This window comes from Mustela putorius, unplaced genomic scaffold (genome assembly GCF_011764305.1).
Source record: "Mustela putorius furo isolate JIRA1106 unplaced genomic scaffold, ASM1176430v1.1 tig00000129_pilon_pilon_pilon, whole genome shotgun sequence".
Lineage (NCBI taxonomy): Eukaryota > Metazoa > Chordata > Mammalia > Carnivora > Mustelidae > Mustela > Mustela putorius.
This window is the reverse complement of record NW_025421290.1, coordinates 13,869,650-13,890,934: the sequence shown is the minus strand read 5'-3', so window position 1 is coordinate 13,890,934 and position 21,285 is coordinate 13,869,650. Positions and strand designations below refer to the sequence as shown.

The window sequence follows — 21,285 nt, the reverse complement described above, 5'->3', positions numbered from 1 at the left end:
TCTTAATTCTAGAAATACTTTCTAGTCACCCTTTCACTACATAGACTAGTAGGGTTTAATTTTATTCATGTTCTTTTTTTTTTTTTAAAAGATTTTATTTATTTATTTGACAGACAGAGATCACAAGTAGGCAGAGAGGCAGGCAGAGAGAGGAGGAAGCAGGCTCCCCGCTGAGCAGAGAGCCCGATGCGGGGCTCGATCCCAGGACCCTGGGATCATGACCTGAGCCGAAGGCAGAGGCTTTAACCCACTGAGCCACCCAGGCGCCCCTCCTTTTCCTTTTTATACTTACCATTTTACTATTCAATGTGTGGCCATATATTTTTGACAAATATATTTCCCAAAAACCTTTGCTATTAAAAGTGGGTGGGTTTTTCATCTTTTGAAATACATATATGTATTATATAACATATGAAACATGTATATAGTATATATGTATAATATATATGAGTATGTATGGATGTGTCATTTACAAAATAAAAGTCTACACACACATATAAATGTCACTGAAGTAGGGAATAGGAAAATAGAAGCTCGCTAGTAGCTAACAAAGGATTTTTTAGAAAAGTTTACAAACTTTGTTGGTAGAAGTTAAACTCTACACATCTGTATTAAACACAAACATTTTGTATTCAGAAAAATTAAAGCACATTTCTCTTTATAGCAGACATACTTAGTATATATTTTCGAGGAACGAACACTGAATTAACCATTGGATAGTTAGCTTGATTGATGGAGTCCTGTTCACGAGCCTGAACACTCTGTCCAAGGAAGACCTTTGTAATGAGGAGGATGCCTAAATATGAATAAAAAAATAATTTTAACACTAATTCATTTTGGTAACTTTCCCATATTACTTTCCTTAATGGTCGCAGACCTGACAATATGTTCTGCAAGGGGAGGAATCCTGGCTACCTTGTTTGCCATTGTATAGCAACCCAGAAGCTCACTAAATATTTGTTGACCAAATGAAGTAAGTATGAAAGAGGATTCTTGTAATTATATCAAGCAAAGCTTTACAGAAAAGGAAGAAGGAAAGAAAATAATAAGTTTTTTTTATTAAATAATTTAAAATAAAGAACTTTTTATTGTTATTAACTGGGTAAAAATTCATCTCTTTATCATCAGCACCTAGCATATACCTTAGATCATAGGGGGCACTCAATACATATTTACTGAATGGATAAACATTTATTTTCCCTTTAGATTCCTAAGGGATCTTTGGATTCACTCAATCCTAAAGATCTCTAGGAGTCAGTCCTATAAAGTAACTTGTAATCACTAGGCATAAAACATTGAGATGCCCCCCCCCTTTTTTTACGATGTATCTGTCATAAAATGAAAACTGAGAGACCCTAATTGTTTTGGGAAACATATTTCAGAAGAATCTAGAAAAACATCATGAGGTGTTTCTTAAGATGGGAATAGAGGAGAATGAGAAAAAAGAAGCAAATGGTTTTTTCAAATAAGGAGTTCTTTCTATATTCAATAATCTGCTTAATTTTCACTTAATAAAAGACTACAAAATACATGTAGTTCAACATGAATAATCTTAGCAGAGCTATTTTCTGAAACTTAGAATATTACTCTTAGAGAGTTAAATTAACCAAATTTCTGACAGCTCAGTCTTCAGTAGGTTGAATAGTGGAGACCAAAGAGTAGGCGTCCCTTACTCCTTGACCAGGTCCGTTCTCCTTATTATATATTCTTGGATCATATGCACTAATACTTCATCTTACAGCTCTTATGAAAATTATAATTTTACATTTATTTGTGTGATTATTAATGTTTGTCAGTACCATAAGGAGCACTGTGTCTAGTTTGCAGAGACTGTATCCCCATCACCCACCAGGTGCCTAACATGCAGTAACCAGTCCATACTACTGGTGGAACTGAACAATGAGCAGTGGGAGGGTGAGGCAGGAGGACCTGATGAGCTGGTTTTTTGCCCCAGCCTGTGGTTAACAGGGAACCTCTCCCACAACTGTCTTGCAAATTGGCTCATATACTTTTATCTGTATATTCAAGATGCAAATAAAGTACTAATCACTGTGAATAAATGAAAGTACCAAAAGCTTATCTTCTATGAGGTAATTTATAAAGCAATCTATACATTTCAATCTATACATTTTATCTTTAGTCAGGTTTTTTTTTTTTTTTTTTTTAAGATTTATTTATTTGACAAGAGAGACACAATGAGAGAGGGAACACAAGCAGGGGGAGTAGGACAGGGAGAAGCAGGCTTTCTGCCAAGCAATTCAGGGCTTGGTCCCAGGACCCTGGGATCATGACCTGAGCCAAAGGCAGAACCTTAACAACTGAGCCACGCGGGCACCCCTTTAGCCAGTTTTAGGTTTACAACAAGGTCTTCTTATCTTCTGTTACAATAATTAAGGACAAATAAGGACTCTCTTCCCCAGTGCTTGGTATGATGATTATTGCATAATTGGGTCAGGTTCTCTTTTCTCTGCCCTGTGAACTTGAGGCGTGGGGTATGTGTGTGTGTGTGTGTGTGTGTGTGTGTGTGTGTGTGTGATGCATATAGATTGAGTTTATTTTTAGGACACAAGTTAATGGAGATAAAAGGAGATTGAGAGAGAGGAGGTAGGATGGCAATGTAGTAGGACCACCCTAGGCTCATCTTGTCTCGTCAATGAACAAAGCAGACCGTGAAAAGTGCTTGTTCCATATAATTAGATTAAACATGAGTAACAAACGGGTCCCATCCTATTAATGTTTACACAATGATCAGTAAATATTTGTTTATAACTTGACTGAAGTAATAGATCAAAGAGTCATATATCACTACACTGGTAAATAATAAGTAAAATAATTTTTAGAAAATCTTTCTGATTGATAAAACCAAGTGTTAAAAACGTTACAAAATTAACTAATGAAGACTTAGAACTAAAAAGTTCAGAAATTCTGTGTATTTGTATTACCATGCCTGAAGAGCTCAGGCTCAAGACAGTTCTTCTTCTCGTCTTTGTACTTTTGCTGTAAAAATTCAATTCTGGGGCACTCACACATACTGAGGCTGTTAGCAAGAATCACAGCTTCTTTTCTGAGAGGCAGCTGTAAAGAAAAAACAAAGTCTGAGTATTTTTATAAAATTGACAGTACTTCAGCTTCAATACAGATGGTTTACTGGTAAATGTTTGTGGGTGTGGGCAAAGAAAAGTCAGGCTAGATTTGCTGAAAAGAAGTAGACAACCTTCAGGTGCAACTTCATTGTATAAGGCTATTTATATGGTTTAAATTTACATGGAAACAGGTTTACAAAAAGTGATACAGTATAATATTTATTCCCATAAAAGCAGCCAGAGTCAAAGCTGACAATACTGTGTAGTGATGGAGCTGTAGTTTTACACATTTGCAAGGATACTCCATGAGTAGTCATGCAAATTCCAAAAAGAAAATCCTGCATGACATTTTATCAGTGAAGGTTCTTATTTAGATATGATATATACATATAGATAGATACATTTAAGATATATAAATAAAGATTTGGTATAATGGTGTTTTTGGTTTAATAATCTACAATGATTTCCAGATACATCTCATTGTGCTAATGCATTGAAATCTTGGTTTGCTTTGTGACTAGATTTATTTCTTAAAGTATTTGATCAGAAATACAGTACTTCCGTAAAATTCACATTACTTCCTGTGAAAGCAGTCCTGAAAAGTCAATAAAATCTCTATTTTTAGTTGTAGGAAACCTAGAGCTAAGAGGGATTAAACAGTCTATCCAAGGACAGAAGTAGAAATTAGCAAAGTCGTGTCTACGGCCATACCACCCTGAACGCGCCCGATCTCGTCAGAAATTAGCAAAGTCGTGATTTGAACTCAGGTCTGCTCTTCCTTTTCACTATCTCAGTTTTGACATTATTACTAGTTTAATATTAGTAGCCACTTTATCTAAAAATGTACTTTTCTATAAATGCTGAATTGCTTATATATTTTTTCTTATTGAAACCTGTCATCCAAAGATTTTTTAAAAATAAATACTAAAATGTGGCTCATGTTACTATAAATTCCACGTTTCAGTAAATAGAATCTTCTCAGACTTCCAGTGAATATCACTAACTATGCATCAGATACAAGCTGTGTGCATGGCATTAGGCAGCTATAGCATGGTCTTGGCCCTCAAATAACAGAGGGAAAGATCATGAAGAGAGCATAGGCAGTAATCTTTCTAACATCAGCTGTAGCAATATTTTTCTAGGTATGTCTCCTGAGGCAAGGAAAATAAAAGCAAAAATAAACTGTCAGGACTACAGAACAAAATGTTTCTGCATAGCAAAGGAAAGAATCAGAACAAAAAGCAACCTACTAAATGAGAGAAGATATTTGCAAATGATATATTCAATAAAGGGTTAGTATCCAAAATATATAAGGAACTTATAAAACTCAATACCTAAAAAACAAATAACCCTTAAATTAAAAAATGGGCAGAAGACATGGACAGACATTTCTCCAGACATATAGATGGCCAAAAAGACATGAAAAGATACTCAACTCGCTGATCAACAGGGAAATGCAAATCAAAACTTCAATGAGAAATCACCTCATGCCTGTCAAAATGGCTAAAATAAAAAACACGATAAACAAGTGTTGGTGAGGATGTGGAGAAACAGGAACTCCTGTGCTCTTTTGATGGAATGCAAACTGGTGCAGCCAATGTGGAAAACAGTATGGAGGTTCCTCAAAAAGTTAAACATAGGGGCACCCGCGTGGCTCAGTGGGTTAAGCCTCTGCCTTTGGCTCAGGTCATGATCTCAGGGTGGTGGGATTGAGCCCCACATCGGGCTCTCTGCTGAGCAGGGAGCCTTCTTCCCCTTCTTCTCTCTGCCTGCCTCTCTGCCTACTTGTGGTTTCTGTCAGTCAAATAAAGAAATAAAATCTTTTTTAAAAAAGTTAAACATAGGACAAGACTACAATCCAGTAATTACACTACTAAGTATTTTCACACAAAAACCAGAAACACTAAGTCAAAATGAGTCATGCACCCCCATGTTTATTGCAACATTATTTACAGTAGTCGAATTGTGAAAGCAGCCTAAATGTCCCTCGATAGATGAAGGGATTAAAAAACATGTGGTATATATGCACAATGGAATATTATTCAGCAATAAAAAGGAATAAAATATTGCCATTTACAACAACATGGATGGAGCTAGAGTATATTATGCTAAGTGAAATAAGGCAGTTAGAGGAAGACAGATACCATATAATTCTACTCATGTGTAGAATTTAAGAAAAAAAATAAACAAGCAAAGGAAAAAAGAGAGAGAGAAACCAAGAAACAGACTTTTAAGTATAGAGAACAAACTGATAGTTACCAGAGGGAAGGTAAGTGGGGGGATGGGTGAAATAGGGAATGGGGATTAGGAGTACACTAAATGATTATGGTGAAAAAAATAATTGAAAAAGTAGATAGCAACAAAAAAAATAGAATCAGAAAATGTAAAAAATCTAAAAAAAAAAAAAAGAGAGGGGAAGACGGAAATAATTTTAAATTAAATAATTAAAAATAAAAACCATCACAAGATATGTCAAATAAGATCTACTTTTTTTTTCTTTTTTTAGGTGGGAGAGTGGGAGAAAAAGAATCTCAAGCAGGCTCCCCACCCAGCACAGAACCAACTTAATGACTAAGCCACCCAGACACACCCGATAATCAGAAATTTTAAAGGTAAGTCTTTTTAAGAGAAGAGCACATGATATATAGAAAAAGGTATGACTTTTATCTACCCATCTATTCAACTATTCATCATGCATGAATCAGATTTCCAGTAAGAATCTCTTAAGAAAGTCCCTCCCCTCAAGGACTTAAAGAGAAACACATACACAATCGCATTTCAATATAACAAACATGCTACAATAAAATTTTCAACTTCCACTGACTGCCACTTAACCAGTTTACAAGATTAAGCAGTATTTTCCATCCTTTCTAGAACCCACAGTATGGTGACAGTTCAAGGATAAGAGGGTACTTTAAAAATTACTGATGTAGGGGCGCCTGTGTGGCTCAGTGGGTTAAGCCGCTGCCTTAGGCTCAGGTCATGATCCCACGGTCCTGGGATTGAGCCCCGCATCGGGCTCTCTGCTCAGCAGGGAGCCTGCTCCCTCCTCTCCCTTTCTGCCTGCCTCTCTGCCTGCTTGTCATCTCTCTCTGTCAAATAAATAAAAATCTTTAAAAAAAAATACTGATGTACTAGTATAGGGAATTGGTCAATAACATTGTTAATAATGTATGGTGACAGATAGTAACTACACTAGTCGAGGTACGCACTGGGAATGTATAGAATTGTTGAATTACTATATTGTAAACCTGAAACTATATAACACTATATGTCATCTGTATTTCAGTAATAAAATTTTTTTTAAAAAAATGGATGTATTTCTATCCACCCAGCTGTGTTTCATGCTTAGGAAAAGCCAGTTGTGTTCCTAAACTTTTTTTTGTACCAGTTATAATGGTTATTGAAATTAAACACATTAAATAAAACAATGAAATATGAGAAAGAATGAGAGTTGTGTCTATGAAAACTAAGTGGAAAGCTTTGGTAAGACTGCAGAGAGAGTAATCATTAGAAGCTTCTTTTAGAATATATAAAGGTGAGGCAAACACAGAAGTTTGGTGGTGGCCGGGAGGATCATACAAACTAAAATTAGTTTGATTTTTGTACTCGAGTTGCTTTGCAAGAATCTTTAAGTTCATGTTCAACTTTAAAGAAACTGAAACTAGTATGTAATATGGTTGTGGCCTGATGTAAGAAAGACTCAGGAGCTCCAACCTCCTATCAAAGGCTTTGGCCCTACATAAAAAGACAGACAAAAGATGGGGCGCTTGGGTGGCTCAGTTGGTTAAGCTTCTGACTTTGGCTCAGTTCATGATCTCAGGGTCCTGGAATAGAGCCCTTGCATTGGGCTCCCTGCTCAGTGGAAGTGGAGAGTCTGCTTCTCCCTCTCCCTTCGCCCCTCTCCCTCCAACCCAGCTGCTTATGTTCTCTTGCACTTTCTCTCAAATAAATAAATAACACCTTAAAAAAAAAAAAGACAAAAAGGGGCACCTGGGTGGCTCAGTCATTAAGCATCTGCCTTCAACTCAGGTCATGATCCCTGGGTCCTGGGATCCAGCCCTGCATTGGGCTCCCTGTTTGGTGGGAAGCCTGCTTCTCCCTCTCCCACTAACCATGCTGTGTTCTCTCTCTCACTGTCTCTCTCTGTCAAATTAAAAAAAAAAAAAAGACAAATGAAACACAAGATTAGAGGTTTTAAAAATTTTTTTTAAACTCTACTCCATACAAGTCTCAAACTCATGACTTTGAGATCAAGAGTCACATGCTCTCCCAACTGAACCAGCCAGGTACCCTTAAGTTTGCTAAAGGGGTGCTTGCTTTGGCAGCACATATATTAAGTTTGCTCAAGAGTTTTTTAAGTAAATCATTCATTTACAATTCTCCATATTGACTTTTTGATAGACCTGTAAACTAGGTAAGAGGGCTCCTACCATTTGAGAACTCGGGAAAGGCTACACAAAGGTAGAAGTCCTTAAGCTGAGACTTGAAGGGTTAGTTTGTCACAGGTGAAAAGCAGAAAAGGGCATTTCATCAGAGGGAGGCATGGCACTGAGGTGTGTTTAGGAGAATTGTAAGGAAAGTACATACTTCATCTGGGATATTTATATATTTGGTAATAGGGAGTTAGGCTGAAGCTAGATTTTGAGGGGCCTTAAATGCCAGGCAGAGGGATTTGGATTTCATTATTATCAGTAATGGGAAGCTACTGAAGAATTTTCATCATGAAACAGTGCAGTGTGAGAGGTGAAAATAACTTTTTAGGAAAGATTAATTTGTACTGTTAAAGGTAGATGGAATAGAGAGGAAGACCAAGGGCAGGACTGCCCACCAGAAAACTACTAGCAAACAGTAGAGGGATTTTTTTTTTTTTTAAAGTAGGATCCACACCCTGCATGGAGCCCAATGCAGGGATTGAACTCGAGACCCTGAGATCAAGTCTTGAGCTGGAATCAAGAAGTGGACATTTAACTGACTAAGCCACCCAGGCACGTCTGGAAGAAATGTTCGAAGTGGTGGCAGGCAATGGGAATGGAGAGGGAAAGGAAGAATGCAAGTGATGCCATAAAGGAAGAATCACTACAAATTGTGAATGATTAGATATATGGATAATGGAGGAGGGAGTGGTCAGATATGATTTCAAGGCTTTGAACCTGGTCTGGTCAGTGAAAAGAATGACAGCATTATTAGTAGAAAATGACAAGAGGGGAGAGTTGCTTATGGACAAAAGATTAAAGTCTAGTTTTAGATAGATAAGGAGATAAGGCAGAGGAACCAGGTAGGAATCTATGGCTTTTGACCAAGTCCTTGGGTATCAAAGAGAATATCTTATTTTTCCCTGCCCTCCAGCCCTCTGCCAACCTAAATCAAATTCGTCTTCTAAACTGCTTATGGAGCTCATGTTTTTAGTTTTTAGTCTTATTCCATCTTTTAAGTGATGCAGCAGATACTCATCTTTACTGCTTGCATGCTTATCATAGCATAAAAATCTAGTTTATCAGATCGATGTGCTACACAGTGATTTTTCTAGCCAATTATGTTCCCCCATTTCTAAGATTTTAACAATGAGTGTAATTGATAGTGTGCAGAGAAAAAAAGGGTAGATTAGTGAACCTTAATCTTGTGGTATTCTCATGTTTAGAGGGAAGAGGAAGCATAAAAAGGAAAAAAGGCAGGATAATCAGAAGAATAGGATAACAAGATTATAATATCGTGGATGCCAAACGAATTCCAAAAAGCAAAGAGCAGTCCATAGCATCAGATGTTTCAGATAATAATGGTAGATTTTACATAAAAACTTTCCATGTGCCAGGAATTGGTCCAAGAACTTTTTGGGTAATTTTGGGGGGTAAAGTTCCATAATACATTTTATTTAATCTAATCTATCTGAAATATTATCATTTTAAAATGTAACCAATAGAAGATGTTATAGTCTTCTCTCTATACTAGGTCTTTCAAAACTATTTGTTTTAAACTTCTAGAGCATCTCAATTCTGACAAGTCACATTTCAAATGTTCGAAGGTCACCTCTGGGTGGTGGCTGCTGTACCAGACAGAGGGCGAATAGAAGGTTTAGGGCTATTCTGTCTCCTACTGGAGGTGCAGGGCACTGAGCGCTAGCACAGGGTCTGGGGCAAGCAGAAAACACAAACGTTAGCCCCGTCCTTCCACCACCCTTTGTGCCCCTGATAACTCCTAGTTCTCCGGAATCACCCTGAGCACCCTCTGCCTTAAAATCCTCTATTCCTCACCTCCTCCTCACTTCTCTTCTAGAAAGCATAGTGAGGGCACTCTCACCACACCACCCTGCTGAAGCCACCAGCACCTCTAGCTTGAGCTGCTGTGGGATCTCCTCCATCTACTGCCCCTGTCATCTGCTCCCGCTCCCTCCAGTCCATTCTCCACGGAGTGGCTGTGATGGTTTTTCAGTGATTTTTTTTTAAATTATGGTAAAAAATACATAAAGTAAAACTACCACTTAGATCATTTTTAAGTGTACAATTCATTGGCATTAAGTACATTCATAATTCATAATTCATTTCCAGAGATTTTCATCATCCCAAATAAAAGGTCTGTGCTCATCAAACAATAACTGCCTATCCCTCTGTCCTCCCCACCCCTTGGTAACCTCTATTCTACTTTCTGTCTCTACCAATTTGCCTATTCTAAGTACCTCATGTTAGTGGGATTATACAATATTTTTTCATTTGTGTTTGGCTGTTTTTTTTTTAGAGATTTTATTTATTTGTTCATGAGAGACAGAGAGGCAAAGGGAGAAACAGGCTCCCCACTGAGCAGGGAGCCTGACCTGGGACTCCATCCCAGGACCCTGGGATCATGACCTGAGCCGAAGGCAGACACTTAAGCAACTGAGCCACCCTGGTGCCCATGTGTTTGGCTTCTTCCACTTATCATAATTCTTTCAAAGTTTAACCACGTTATAGCATGTGTCAGAATTTAATTCCTTTTTATGGCTGACTAATATTCTATTGTAGGGATAAAGCACATTTTGTTTATCTATTCATCTGTTGATGGGCCTTTGGGTTGTTTTTACTTTTTGGCTATTGTGAATAATGATGTTATGAACACAGATGTACAAGTATCCAAGACTTCTTTAATGCATATTTCCCTGAATCCTACCAACAGCTCTGTAGACTAGATACTAATATCACCTTCATTCAGATAGGAAGAAAGAGACAGAGCTATGTGAAGGCACATGGCTGGTGAGCAGGAAAGCCAGGATTTAAATGCAGCCACATTATCATTTCATGTGTGCCATGATGTGAGAAGGACTAGGAGGTACTGCTCTATACCTGCGTGTTACAGCCGCCTGATCAAGAGGGTGGAAGAATAAGGAGGGATGGTTGGATATTTTAGAGCTCAGTGTGACCAGGGGCAAGGTGGGGACAATGAAGTACAGAATAAAGAGGTCTGGCAGTAAAAGAGGAACAAAAAAACAGGATGATAGCTAGAAAGCCCAGCAGTGTCGAGTGAATGGATTTCTTTTTTCAGGATGAATATTAGAGAGTTTAAAACAGATTAGAGAAGTAGATTTCAACACAAAATAGGATACCTAGAAAGAAAAAGTCAGGCAGACAGAGTAACTGACGGACTTACTCTGGTATAATACAAAGAAGGAAGATGCTATACTTTCCAGTACCAAGCTGTGAAACAGCAGTTTGTTCTAAACATGGATAAAAGGGGGCTCCTGGGTAGCTCAGTGGGTTAAGCCTCTGCCTTCGGCTCAGGTCATGATCTCAGAGTGCTGGGATCGAGGCCCGAATTGGGCTCTCTGCTCAGCAGGGAGCCTGCTTCCTCCTCTCTCTCTCTCTCTCTGCCTGCCTCTCTGCCTACTTGTGATCTCTGTCTGTCAAATAAATAAATAAAATCTTTACCATAAATAAATAAACAAATAAAGAAATATGGATAAAAGGATTAAGAATTGAACCCTGCCTAACTAATGGTAGAGCTTTATTCATTAGGAAGAAAGTATTATTCTGAATGACATTTTATGTTACCTTGCTTGTCTCACTGTCTTTGAATCCTTTTTCAAGTATTTGGAGCAGATGCTTTTTCTTCACTGTAACTTCAGGATCAAAAACGTAAAAAAGACATTCCAGCATCTTTCGATAGTTCCTTAAGAACAGTTGAGACAAAAAAAAAAAAAAGAAGAAGAAGAAGAAGAAGTTTGAGAATTGATTTTTAAAAAGCTTAGCTATAGATAAGACAACCATATATCCTGCCCAGGATATTTCTCATTTACAATGAATGTTCCACCAGCATTACTAAGCCTCCAAAACCCCTCAGTCTCAAAATGAGCCCCCGTGTGGGTAAAGTCATCCTAGTTGAAATGCATGAACAGGCAATATTTACTAATAAGGTGTATTTTTAATAGTGTTAACTTTTAAAACAGAAAGACTCTTGTACAAAATAAAATCACACTTCCAAAAAAATGTCCCTTATGGAGTTTAACTTCTTACTCTGAATCATGCATATCTTCATTGTCAAAAAACTTTTGGAATTTCTCTTCAAATTTTAGTCTCAGAATACGGTTGTTGACTTTGGTGACACGTTTTACTTTCACTCCTGTAATACCATATGTTCTGAAGTCCCATGTACAAAAACGTGAGAGAATTAATTCATAGCAAGAGTTAAACCTATATGGGAAGACAGAATATATACAAAGAACAGATTGTCCTAAAAATGTTGAAGAACACAAAGTTACATATAAAAGCTATAGTCCATTATTTTATGTTTTTTGCTAAAGATACATTGGCATATCACACTTACTTGATCAATAAAAGAGAAGTTAAACTTTGAAACATAAAAGTAAGAGTTTTATTAATTATTATATATGTGTTCTGACTAAAAGATACTTTGGTTGAGTAATCCTCCATTATGCCTCTCTGCCCCACTTTCAGCAAATCTGTTTGGCCCTACGTCTAATATCCATCCTGAATATAACCCTATGTCATCACCACTGTTATTACTCTAGTCCATATCCCCATCATCTCTCACTTGGACTACCACAAATAACTTCATAACCAGGTATATAGAAGTGAAAGTGCAAGGTCCCTGCTTGCAGTGAATCTATATTGTAAGAACTTGGCTAAAAAACAAACAAGACATAAATAAAATCATTTCTAGATTGTTAAAGGCTTAGAAGAAAGAGAAGTTGAATGTAAGGATTGGAGTGGGGGCTACTTAAAACTGATCTTGGGTAAGATCTTTCAGAGAAGATATTTGAACGAAGAAATGAAGAAGGAAGGGCCAGCTATGTGAAGTTCTCAAGAAAATGTATTTGGAAGTGCTCATATGCTCTTTACTGCCCTTACTGGGCCATGCCCTGTCTTAAAGTAGCACAGAATTTGGCTTAATTAAGATGATATTTTAAAATGTATCAATTTGAAAAGGAAGTTAAGTGATTTTATATGGGATATATTGCCTATAATGAGATGTCTGGTCCTTACCAGCATATCAAGCAAAGCGTGAGCATGGTGTGGGCTAGGATCACAGAAGTGAGCTTCCTAGTGGTGGTCTCTCCCTGAGACAAACTTACTTAGACTGTTTGCTTTTCTCACTGGCAAAGACTAAACCAGGGCAGTTGGGTGCTGCCCAGTTACTCTTCCCTTAGAACTAAAAAGTGAGCTGCCAAAACCAAACCATTCCCACAGGAGCTCCCAGCCCATAGGGAGCCAGCCAAAAATGTAAGTAGTGTTGCAACTCCTATAATTATTTCAGAGGTCTGGCTAAATAGCTACATCATCACGAGGAGTGGGAAACCTATAGTCACCATGTATAGAGGGATCACTGTCTGGGCCTAATGAGTCCAGGTCACCCCTACATTATATGTCCCGAAACCACAGCAGCTCTCATTACTCCTTGTAACCTATTTATTGTTATTGTTATTGTTGTTGCACTTTGATAGAAACAAGTGCTGTAGGCATTTTATCGAGATAAAGTTTTTGTTATATAGTAATAAAAGGGTAATCAAGAATAGATGTAAGTGGGGCACCTGGACGGCTTAGTCAGTTGGGCATCCGACTCTGGTTTCAGCTCAGGTAGTGGTCTTGGAATCGTGGGATTGAGCCCTGCCTCTGGCTCTGTGCTCATTGGGGGGGAGTCTGCTTGAAGATTCTCTCCCTCTACCCCTCCCCCCACTCATGTGTGAGATTCTCTCTCTCTCCCTCTCAAATAAATAAATAAATCTTTTTTTAGTCTTTTTTTTTTTAAAGGTCTTATTTATTTATTCGACAGACAGATCACAAGTAGGCAGAGAGGCAGGCAGAGAGAAGGAAGCAGGTTCTCCACGGAGCAGAGAGCTCAATGCAGGGCTCGATCCCAGGACCCTGGGATCACAACCTGAGCCAAAGGCAGAGGCCCTAACCCACTGAGCCACTCAGGCACCCCTAGTCTTTTTTTTTTAAGAATAGATATAAGTGATAAATGGACAATACCTAACTTCTAGTTTGGTTCCCAGGAATGCAAGAACCAGGAATGGCACAGGAAACTCCACAAAGTGTGGTCCTTTCTTAGAACTTTCCTCTGCCTAGAAATTCAGTAGCGGGGCCCTTCCTTGCATGGAATTCCTAGAGCCCTGGAGACTGGGGACCCCAGTGCTAAGAGAACATGGGCTCTGTGCTACCTGGGGTCAGAGCAGTAAAACAATGCATTCCATCTCCTGGCCATGCTGGGGATGAAAAGACATCATTCACAGAGTTCTGGAATACTGTTGGAGGAGGGAGAATCAGACCTATGCTGACAGAGAAGAACTGTGACTTCCACTATTACTATTACCAGGTCCTCACAGAGGATGATACTTCCCACAGCATTGCTAGTAACATGCTACATGCACTGGGGGGCATGTCATTACTGGCTTGAGATACATGTATTGCTGTCTGAATCTTAAATAATGACTATAGAAATTTATATAAAGTAGTATCTAAATCTGTTCTACCTCTCCAAAAAGTCCCATAGATCTAAGGACAAAATTCAAACTACCAGCTCAGATGTTATTTCCTCTGCCTGGGAAGTCCTTCTCCTAATACTCTATATAGTCAACTTCTATCTGTCCTACAAAATTCAGATCAAAGCATCTCCCTACCAAGCATCCCCACTTCTAGAAAACTTTCTCTACATCCCCATTCTGGTTTGAATGCCATTCTTCTCCACACCGACAATTATGCCACAACTGAATATGGTTTCATTACCATCGTCTCCTACACCAGAATGCAGCCTGATGAGAGCAGGACCCATGCCTTTTAACCCCAGCACCTAGAATAGAACCTGGCCCCTAGTAGAAACTCAGTGGATGGATCCTGAGCAAGAGAATGGAATAGAAAAGATTCAAAGATGAACACAAATGCAGTCTCTCTCTTCATTGAGTTTATAAACAAAGGGAGCATAAAAGTGATGGAACACGTACAGGCAAAATTAGAGTAGAAGATGGGAGAGGGAACAACTAAGTACTATGAAGACTCAAAAAGAATAATAATGACTACTCTGATAAAAATGACAAAAATATCCCTCACAAAAGATGGCTCTTGATGTTGGCCTTGAAGATAAAGTAAGTTTTGACAGACAGTGATAGAGCATGTGGGCAAGGATGGGCATTCTGGCAAAGGCAGTAGAAGAGAAGAAACCACTTATTTGGTGGTATACCAGGTATGCGCCATGAGCAGTGAGGCACACATGGTTTGACTGGCTCTGAAGGGGTCTGAAAAGGAGTTAGGCTAGTCCAGAGACCATACAGTGAAGGCTGAGGGAGACAAAGCAGTCAAGAATGGCTTCAGTGTTGATTGCGTCTGCATGACTGGTAGGATGGTTGTGCCACAAACACGAATGGAGGAGTCAGTAGAAAGGGTGGTTTGTAGATAGAAAACAAAAACATAAAGATTGGGGCACCTGGGTGGCTCAGTGGGTTAAAGCCTCTGCCTTCGGCTCAGGTCATGATCCCAGGGTCCTGGGATCGAGCCCCGCATCAGGTTCTCTGCTCGGCAGGGGGCCTGCTTCCTCCTCTCTGCCTCCTTTCTGCCTGTGTCTCTGCCTACTTGTGATCTCTGTCTGTCAAATAAATAAAATCTTAAAAAAAAAAAAGATTATGTACATAGAGTGTAACCTAGGTTTTCTGACTCTAACCTTACTATGTATTTTATTACTTCACAGGTGAGTTCTCTTTTGAATGTGTTGAGTTTGCCTTACCAGTTGGACATCCAGATAGCATCTACAGGACTAGAGTAAAGAAGAAAGACTGTAAACGTAAGTAGTTTTTAAAAGTTCAGGAATACAAGAGACTAGCAAGAGAATATAAAAAGGAAATAGAAAATGTCTAAGTACAAAAACCGAGAGAGGTGAGGGATGCCTGGTTGGGTCAGTCGGTTAAGCATCTGCCTTCAACTCAGGTCGTGATCTCAGGGTCCTGGGATCGAGCCTCACGTGGGGAGCCTGCTTCTCTCCCCGTTCCCCCCACCCCGCACTCCATTTGTGTTCTCTCTCAAATAATTAAATAAAATCTTTAAAAGAAACAAAACAAAACAAGAGAGGTGAAGTTACAGAAGGAATGGTTAGCAGCATCAAGTATGGTAGAGGCTAGGAGAATGAGGACCCATCATTTCACTGGGTACTGTCACTCATTCAGTGGTACTGGAATGTGTGAGCATCCTCAGTGGTGATATACATCATTGACTGAGACTGATTTACACAGAGAGATGCCTACAATCATTCAATAATATCCAAATGACACACTCATATAGCAAATGTAGAATGCATATTTTTTAAATGGCTGTACCTCAGTAAGACCTATTAAAATGTACTTCAAAATTCTAAATACTGTCAACTTATTTGCTGACTTATACCAATATCTTACCTGTATAAAACAAAAAGTTGAGTGGGGGGAGGGGTAAAGGGTGATGGGTATTGAGGTGGGCACATGTTGTGATGAGCACTGGGTGTTATACATAACTAAAGAATCACTGAACGCTACTTCAAAAACTAATTATGTACTCTACAGTGGCTAACTGAACATTAAAAAAAAGTTTATGCTGCTGTAACTCCCTGAAAGAGTACAGGAAGCACGAAATCTTTATATATAACAGTAGATTACTGAAAGTCATTATATACACAAAAGTGAAACTGTTAAGTGAGTATTAAGTAATTTTGGAAACATCAAATAGTAGTTTTTATAGAGTTATGAATCCAGCCAGTCCTATGCTAGTTGTTATGACTTACAAGGTACAAGAAACATTTTATAAGTCCCCAAGGAACTTATAGTTACTTATATACTATTTTGTGATGCTTTGAACTTATTTTTTTAAATTGTAAATGCCCTGGGATCTATAACCAGGTTCAAAGCTTTTCAAGCACAAGGACAGTGTCTTTTATGCCTTGGAGTGAGTCCTGACTTGACCAATGTTGTCTGCTGTCAGTGGCTAACTCAACTGGTAATACACAGGTAGATAATAAGAATCTGTAATGATAATGCTACAGTGGCAAAAATCTACTCAACAAGGAAGTCTCTATAAAACAAGGTCTTCTTTGAACTGAAAAATATAGTCCTTTTATTTCATAAAATTAATGAAGTAAAGAAACAGCAAATGATACATAATTAGAAATCTGCAGTGCTCTTTTCCTAAAGAAATAAACGAAGACTATTTTGACATAAAATCTTTGTATTTGGGTTCTAGCTCTACTCTAGTACTTTTTATTTAAATCCTAAATCACTGATTTTTAAAAGTATTAATAAAAGAGAAGCCAGTGCTTAAATAAAATAACCAGACATGTAGCACATTGAGCAATTTAAAGCACATTAGTAGTTATTTCCTTTTTTTAAATTTTTTTAAAATAATCTCTATGCCTAGTGTGGGGCTTGAACTCAGGACCCTTAGATCAAGAGTCACATGCTCTTCCAGCAGAGCCAGCCAGGCACGCCAGTACTTAATTCTTAACATCCATAAAAATACCACAGATAAGGTGGCCAAGCTTGTGGTACACTAAAAGTAAAACACTATCTTTCAAATTCTGCCAATATATATTTGATTTTCTTCTTAAAGTGGGTCAAGGTTATTCTTATTTAAACCAAGTAAACAATTGCTAATGAACATCTAAATCCATAAAAGCTGGGGTGCCTGGGTGGCTTAGTTGGTTAAGCATCTGACCTGGGCTCAGGTCAAGATCTTGGGGTCCTGTGATCAAGCCCTGCTTGGGCTCCTCACTCAGCCTGCTTCTCTCACCCCCTCTCCTTTTGCCTTTTCCTCTCCTTTCCCCCTGCTCATGCTCTCTCTCTCATATAAATAAATGAATAAATAATTTTTAAAAAATCCATCAAATTTTATATACTATCAGGGTGACAAAGTTACCTAAATGGCTTTAAAAAAAAAAAAAAGATTTATTTATTTGACAGAGAGAGATCACAAGTAAGCAGAGAGGCAGGCAGAGAAAGCAGGGTGGGGGGTAAGGGGGCGTGGGGAGCAGGCTCCCTGCTGAGCAGAGAGCCCAGTGCAGGGCTCAATCCCAGGACCTTGAGATCATGACCTGAGCCAAAGTCAGAGGCTTAACCCACTGAGCCACCCAGGCACCCCTCTAAATGGGTTTTTAGTAATTTTCCTTTTTTTTTTTTTAAGATTTTATTTATTTGACAGAGAGAGACACAGCATTGAGAGGGAGCACGAGCAGGGGGAGTGGGAGAGGGAGCAGCAGGCTTCCTGAGCAGGGAACCTGATGCAGGGCTCTATCCCAGAACCCTGGGATCATGGCCTGAGCCAAAGGGAGACACTTAATGACTGAGCCACCCAGGCGCCCCTAGTCATTTTGCTTTTATGTTTTTTACTCTATAATCTACTTGCTCTGTAAAAAAGCCTCCTCTGCAATAAGTTAAAAAGAAAAAAAACAAAAGTAAGAAACAAATCTATTTAGGTTGAGTGAATATTAACGAAAGACTAAAAAATTATTTATGTACCCAACAGACAGACACCATGCAGTTTTTGCACTTAAAAAATCAAGGCCTTTATTTGTTTACATGGAAACTGGAATTAATACCTTTTATATCTTTGTACATAAAAATCAAGTATTGTGGTTAACTGAACAGTGGTAACTGCTGGGCAAATGGATGCAAAGATACAAAAGAAAGTATTTTAAAAGGTCTTTTTCTCACTTGGGCAGAACTTCTCAGACTTTCCCACCAATGTATCACCAAGGCCCTTGAGAAGATTTTATTCACAGAGGTAAGAGCTACATATAGTATAAATCAGGGGCTTGTTTTAAGGTAATCCATAACAATCATGTATTTTTCTTTATACAAGGTAAATGCAATTTTTCCATTTTACTCCAGAAAAGTCAGTATATTTTTCAACACTGACTGCAAGTAAAATCCTCTGGGATGATATATCAAATCCATCTATCACTTTATGTGTTTCCTGATTTCTCTCCACACCCAAATTTACAGTATGCTTCTAGGAGTCTATGACAATCTTCGGCTTGTGAGCTCCCCAATTTTGAGAAAATGATTGCAGAAATGTGAAAGTTAAAGTGATATTTTTCTGCTGCAAAATTTTTCTTTCCCTTCTTTCCTACTTCATTTCTTTCCTTCTTTCTCCTTCCTTCCTCCCCCTCCCCTCTTCCTTCCTTCCCTCCCGGCTCCCTTCCTTTTTTCTGTTCTTTAGAATCATTTCTTTGGTTGTACCCTCAAGATGAGGCGGCACAACCACTTCCTGGTTTTGTACCAGAAGGCTTCAATTTTTTTTTTTTTCACGGATACCTATTTTTATTTTTATTCATTTCTAAATTTAATTTTTTCATTATTCCAAGATTCATTGTTTATGCACCACACCCAGTGCTCCTTGCAATACGTGGCCTCCTTAATCCCCACCACCAGGCTCACCTAACCTCTGCTCTCCCCTCCAAAATCCTCAGTTTGTTTCTTGGAGTCCACAGTCTCTCATGGTTCATCTCCCCCCGTTTCCCCCAATTCACTTTTCCTTCCCTTCTCCTAATTTTGAAGTGTGTATGCCCATTTCCTGCTGCTTCTGTTTCTGGTGGCTCTTTCCTTTTTTTTTTTTTTTTTTTTTTACAGACAGAGACTACAAGTAGACAGAGGCAGGCAGATAGAGAGGAAGGGAAGCAGGCCCCCCGCTGAGCAGAGAGCCCGATGTGGGACTCGATCCCAGGACCCTGAGATCATGACCTGAGCCGAAGGCAGCGGCTTAACCCACTGAGCCACCCAGGCGCCCCTCCATTTTTTATCTAAATGGGTTTTCCACCCAAATTCCTGGCTTTTAAGTGTACCTTATTTTTTTTTTTAAAGATCACATTTTTTTTTTTTTTTCAGATTATTTGAGAGAGATCACAAGTAGGCAGAGAAGCAGGCAGTGGGGTGCGAGGGGTTAGGGAGGTGGGGAAGCAGGCTCCCTGCTGAGCAGCGAGCCCAATGCAGGGCTCTCCAGCCCAGGACCCTGGGATAATGACCTGAGCCAAGGGCAGAGGCTTTAACCCACTGAGCCACCCAGGCACCCCAAGTGTATGCCTTATTTTAATTCACAAAGTCCATGTGCACCCTGACTCTAGCTAGCTCTAGACTACTGGTTTGACTGTGACTATGGACCTGCAGGAAATTTGCTAGGGAGGCTCCTCCAGTGTTTGCAACCTGCTGTGGCCAGTCTTGCTTCTGCACTCCTCTATCTAGCTTCTCATACAGTATTCAGAATCCAGGCTTGTATCTAGTCCAGAAATGAACAGTATAAACATATGTAAAATTAATACTTGGCCATAAACATTTAAAAATTGTATTCTGGCAACAGAAAATGTACTGATGGCAAAATAGGTAATAGCCAATTTCTAGTGGATGAATATTCTATATGATAGGTTTTTTTGAAAATTGCATATCTTGAGATTTTATAAGTTGGTATTTTGGTTGATGACCTATCTTAAGCACCAAAAATTATTTTTAAAGCTGTAACTAAATTTCAGATAGATTTACCAGTCATCAGATCGCGTGCCTTCTTCAAAATGGATATTTCCCACAGTTTCCAACTCAATTAACAAAAATGGGATCAATAATCCATGACTTTTCTTCTTTTGCTTTACTTCAACACGATAAATTGCTTCAATTCTATTTGAGAAAAAAAAAAAAAAACAAAGCTATTAGAAACACTTAAAAATCACAATAAAATTAAAATCGATTTTTTTAATAGCTGATGTTAAAATATAGGCTTCTGTCAATGGATAAATAAAGCCTGGTGTTAACAGTTAAACAAAGGAAAAGGTATTCTATTTCTGACAATTAAAATCACTTCAAATTATGTTAACTTCAGAATATGTGGAGGTTAGAAGGCTATCCTAGCTCTACCACTTATGGCTCTCAGATCTTTTTTATGCTGTAGTTTCTTAGCAAAATGGCAATATTAATAGTACCACACCTGCAAAAGCTTTTTTGAGGATTATATGCAAAATTCTTATAAAGCTCTTAGCAAAGAATTGGCACAAAAAAAGAACCCAATAAATGTTAGTTATTATTATTAGTAGTAGTATTTACAGGGCAAACCTACTTAACCATTTAGTGCCCTAGTAAATAAAAAATTTACAGAACTTACTATGTCTTCCTGTTTTATATTTCTCGTTGATATGCAACCAGAGTTTGTTTCTACATGATTCCGGACAACTGTGTATATGCTTTGCTCAGTCAGATCTATGTGGTAAGTTTTTGCATCAGTAGCAGCTCTGTTTTGTTTGCAAACACTATAGCAGTGATGTGACAGAAAGCCAGTTGGGGGAAGTTCGCTATGCCTAAGTAAGTATTGCCTCTGGAAAAACAACATGTGTCAGCTTTGAACCAATGATGTCTAGCTCTACTGGGAACTGGACTGAAAACACATTCCATGTTTTCCTTCATAATAGAGTTCTTTCCACTCATGAAGAAAGGAACTGAGCTCAACTGATAGTCTAGAACATTCTATTCTCTCATTTTCAAATTTGAAAAACTAGGTAATTCATAAAACATACTCATCTAATTTTTGGTTCCAGAATGTTACCCTTTCATTCAAGGCATTTAGTTTGGTCAGTATCTTCTGTTGAAGATTTGGTTCTTCTGTAACAGTTTCACAGTTCTTTGATTTTTCAAGTTCAGTTACTTTATTGTTATTGGATCTATCATTGTGCCCTTTGCCAGATCCCTTGAGTTCAGCAAGTTCTCGTTCCAGCTGTTGAAATCAGT

At 38.4% G+C, this 21,285-nt stretch overlaps 1 protein-coding gene across 1 annotated transcript in view; it reads right to left on the bottom strand.

Annotated features, from left to right (window-relative positions):
* The window catches only part of LRRC9 (leucine rich repeat containing 9), a 143,302-nt gene that overhangs the window by 101,264 nt on the left and 20,753 nt on the right, over positions 1-21,285 (bottom strand). Inside the window, exons 9-14 of the mRNA XM_045074580.1 lie at positions 21,075-21,271; positions 20,053-20,184; positions 11,564-11,740; positions 11,102-11,219; positions 2,943-3,075; positions 674-796 (exon numbers count right to left, since the gene is read on the bottom strand). Of these exons, the coding sequence (XP_044930515.1) occupies positions 674-796; positions 2,943-3,075; positions 11,102-11,219; positions 11,564-11,740; positions 20,053-20,184; positions 21,075-21,271 (880 nt within the window). The remainder of the gene's footprint in view (positions 1-673; positions 797-2,942; positions 3,076-11,101; positions 11,220-11,563; positions 11,741-20,052; positions 20,185-21,074; positions 21,272-21,285) is intronic.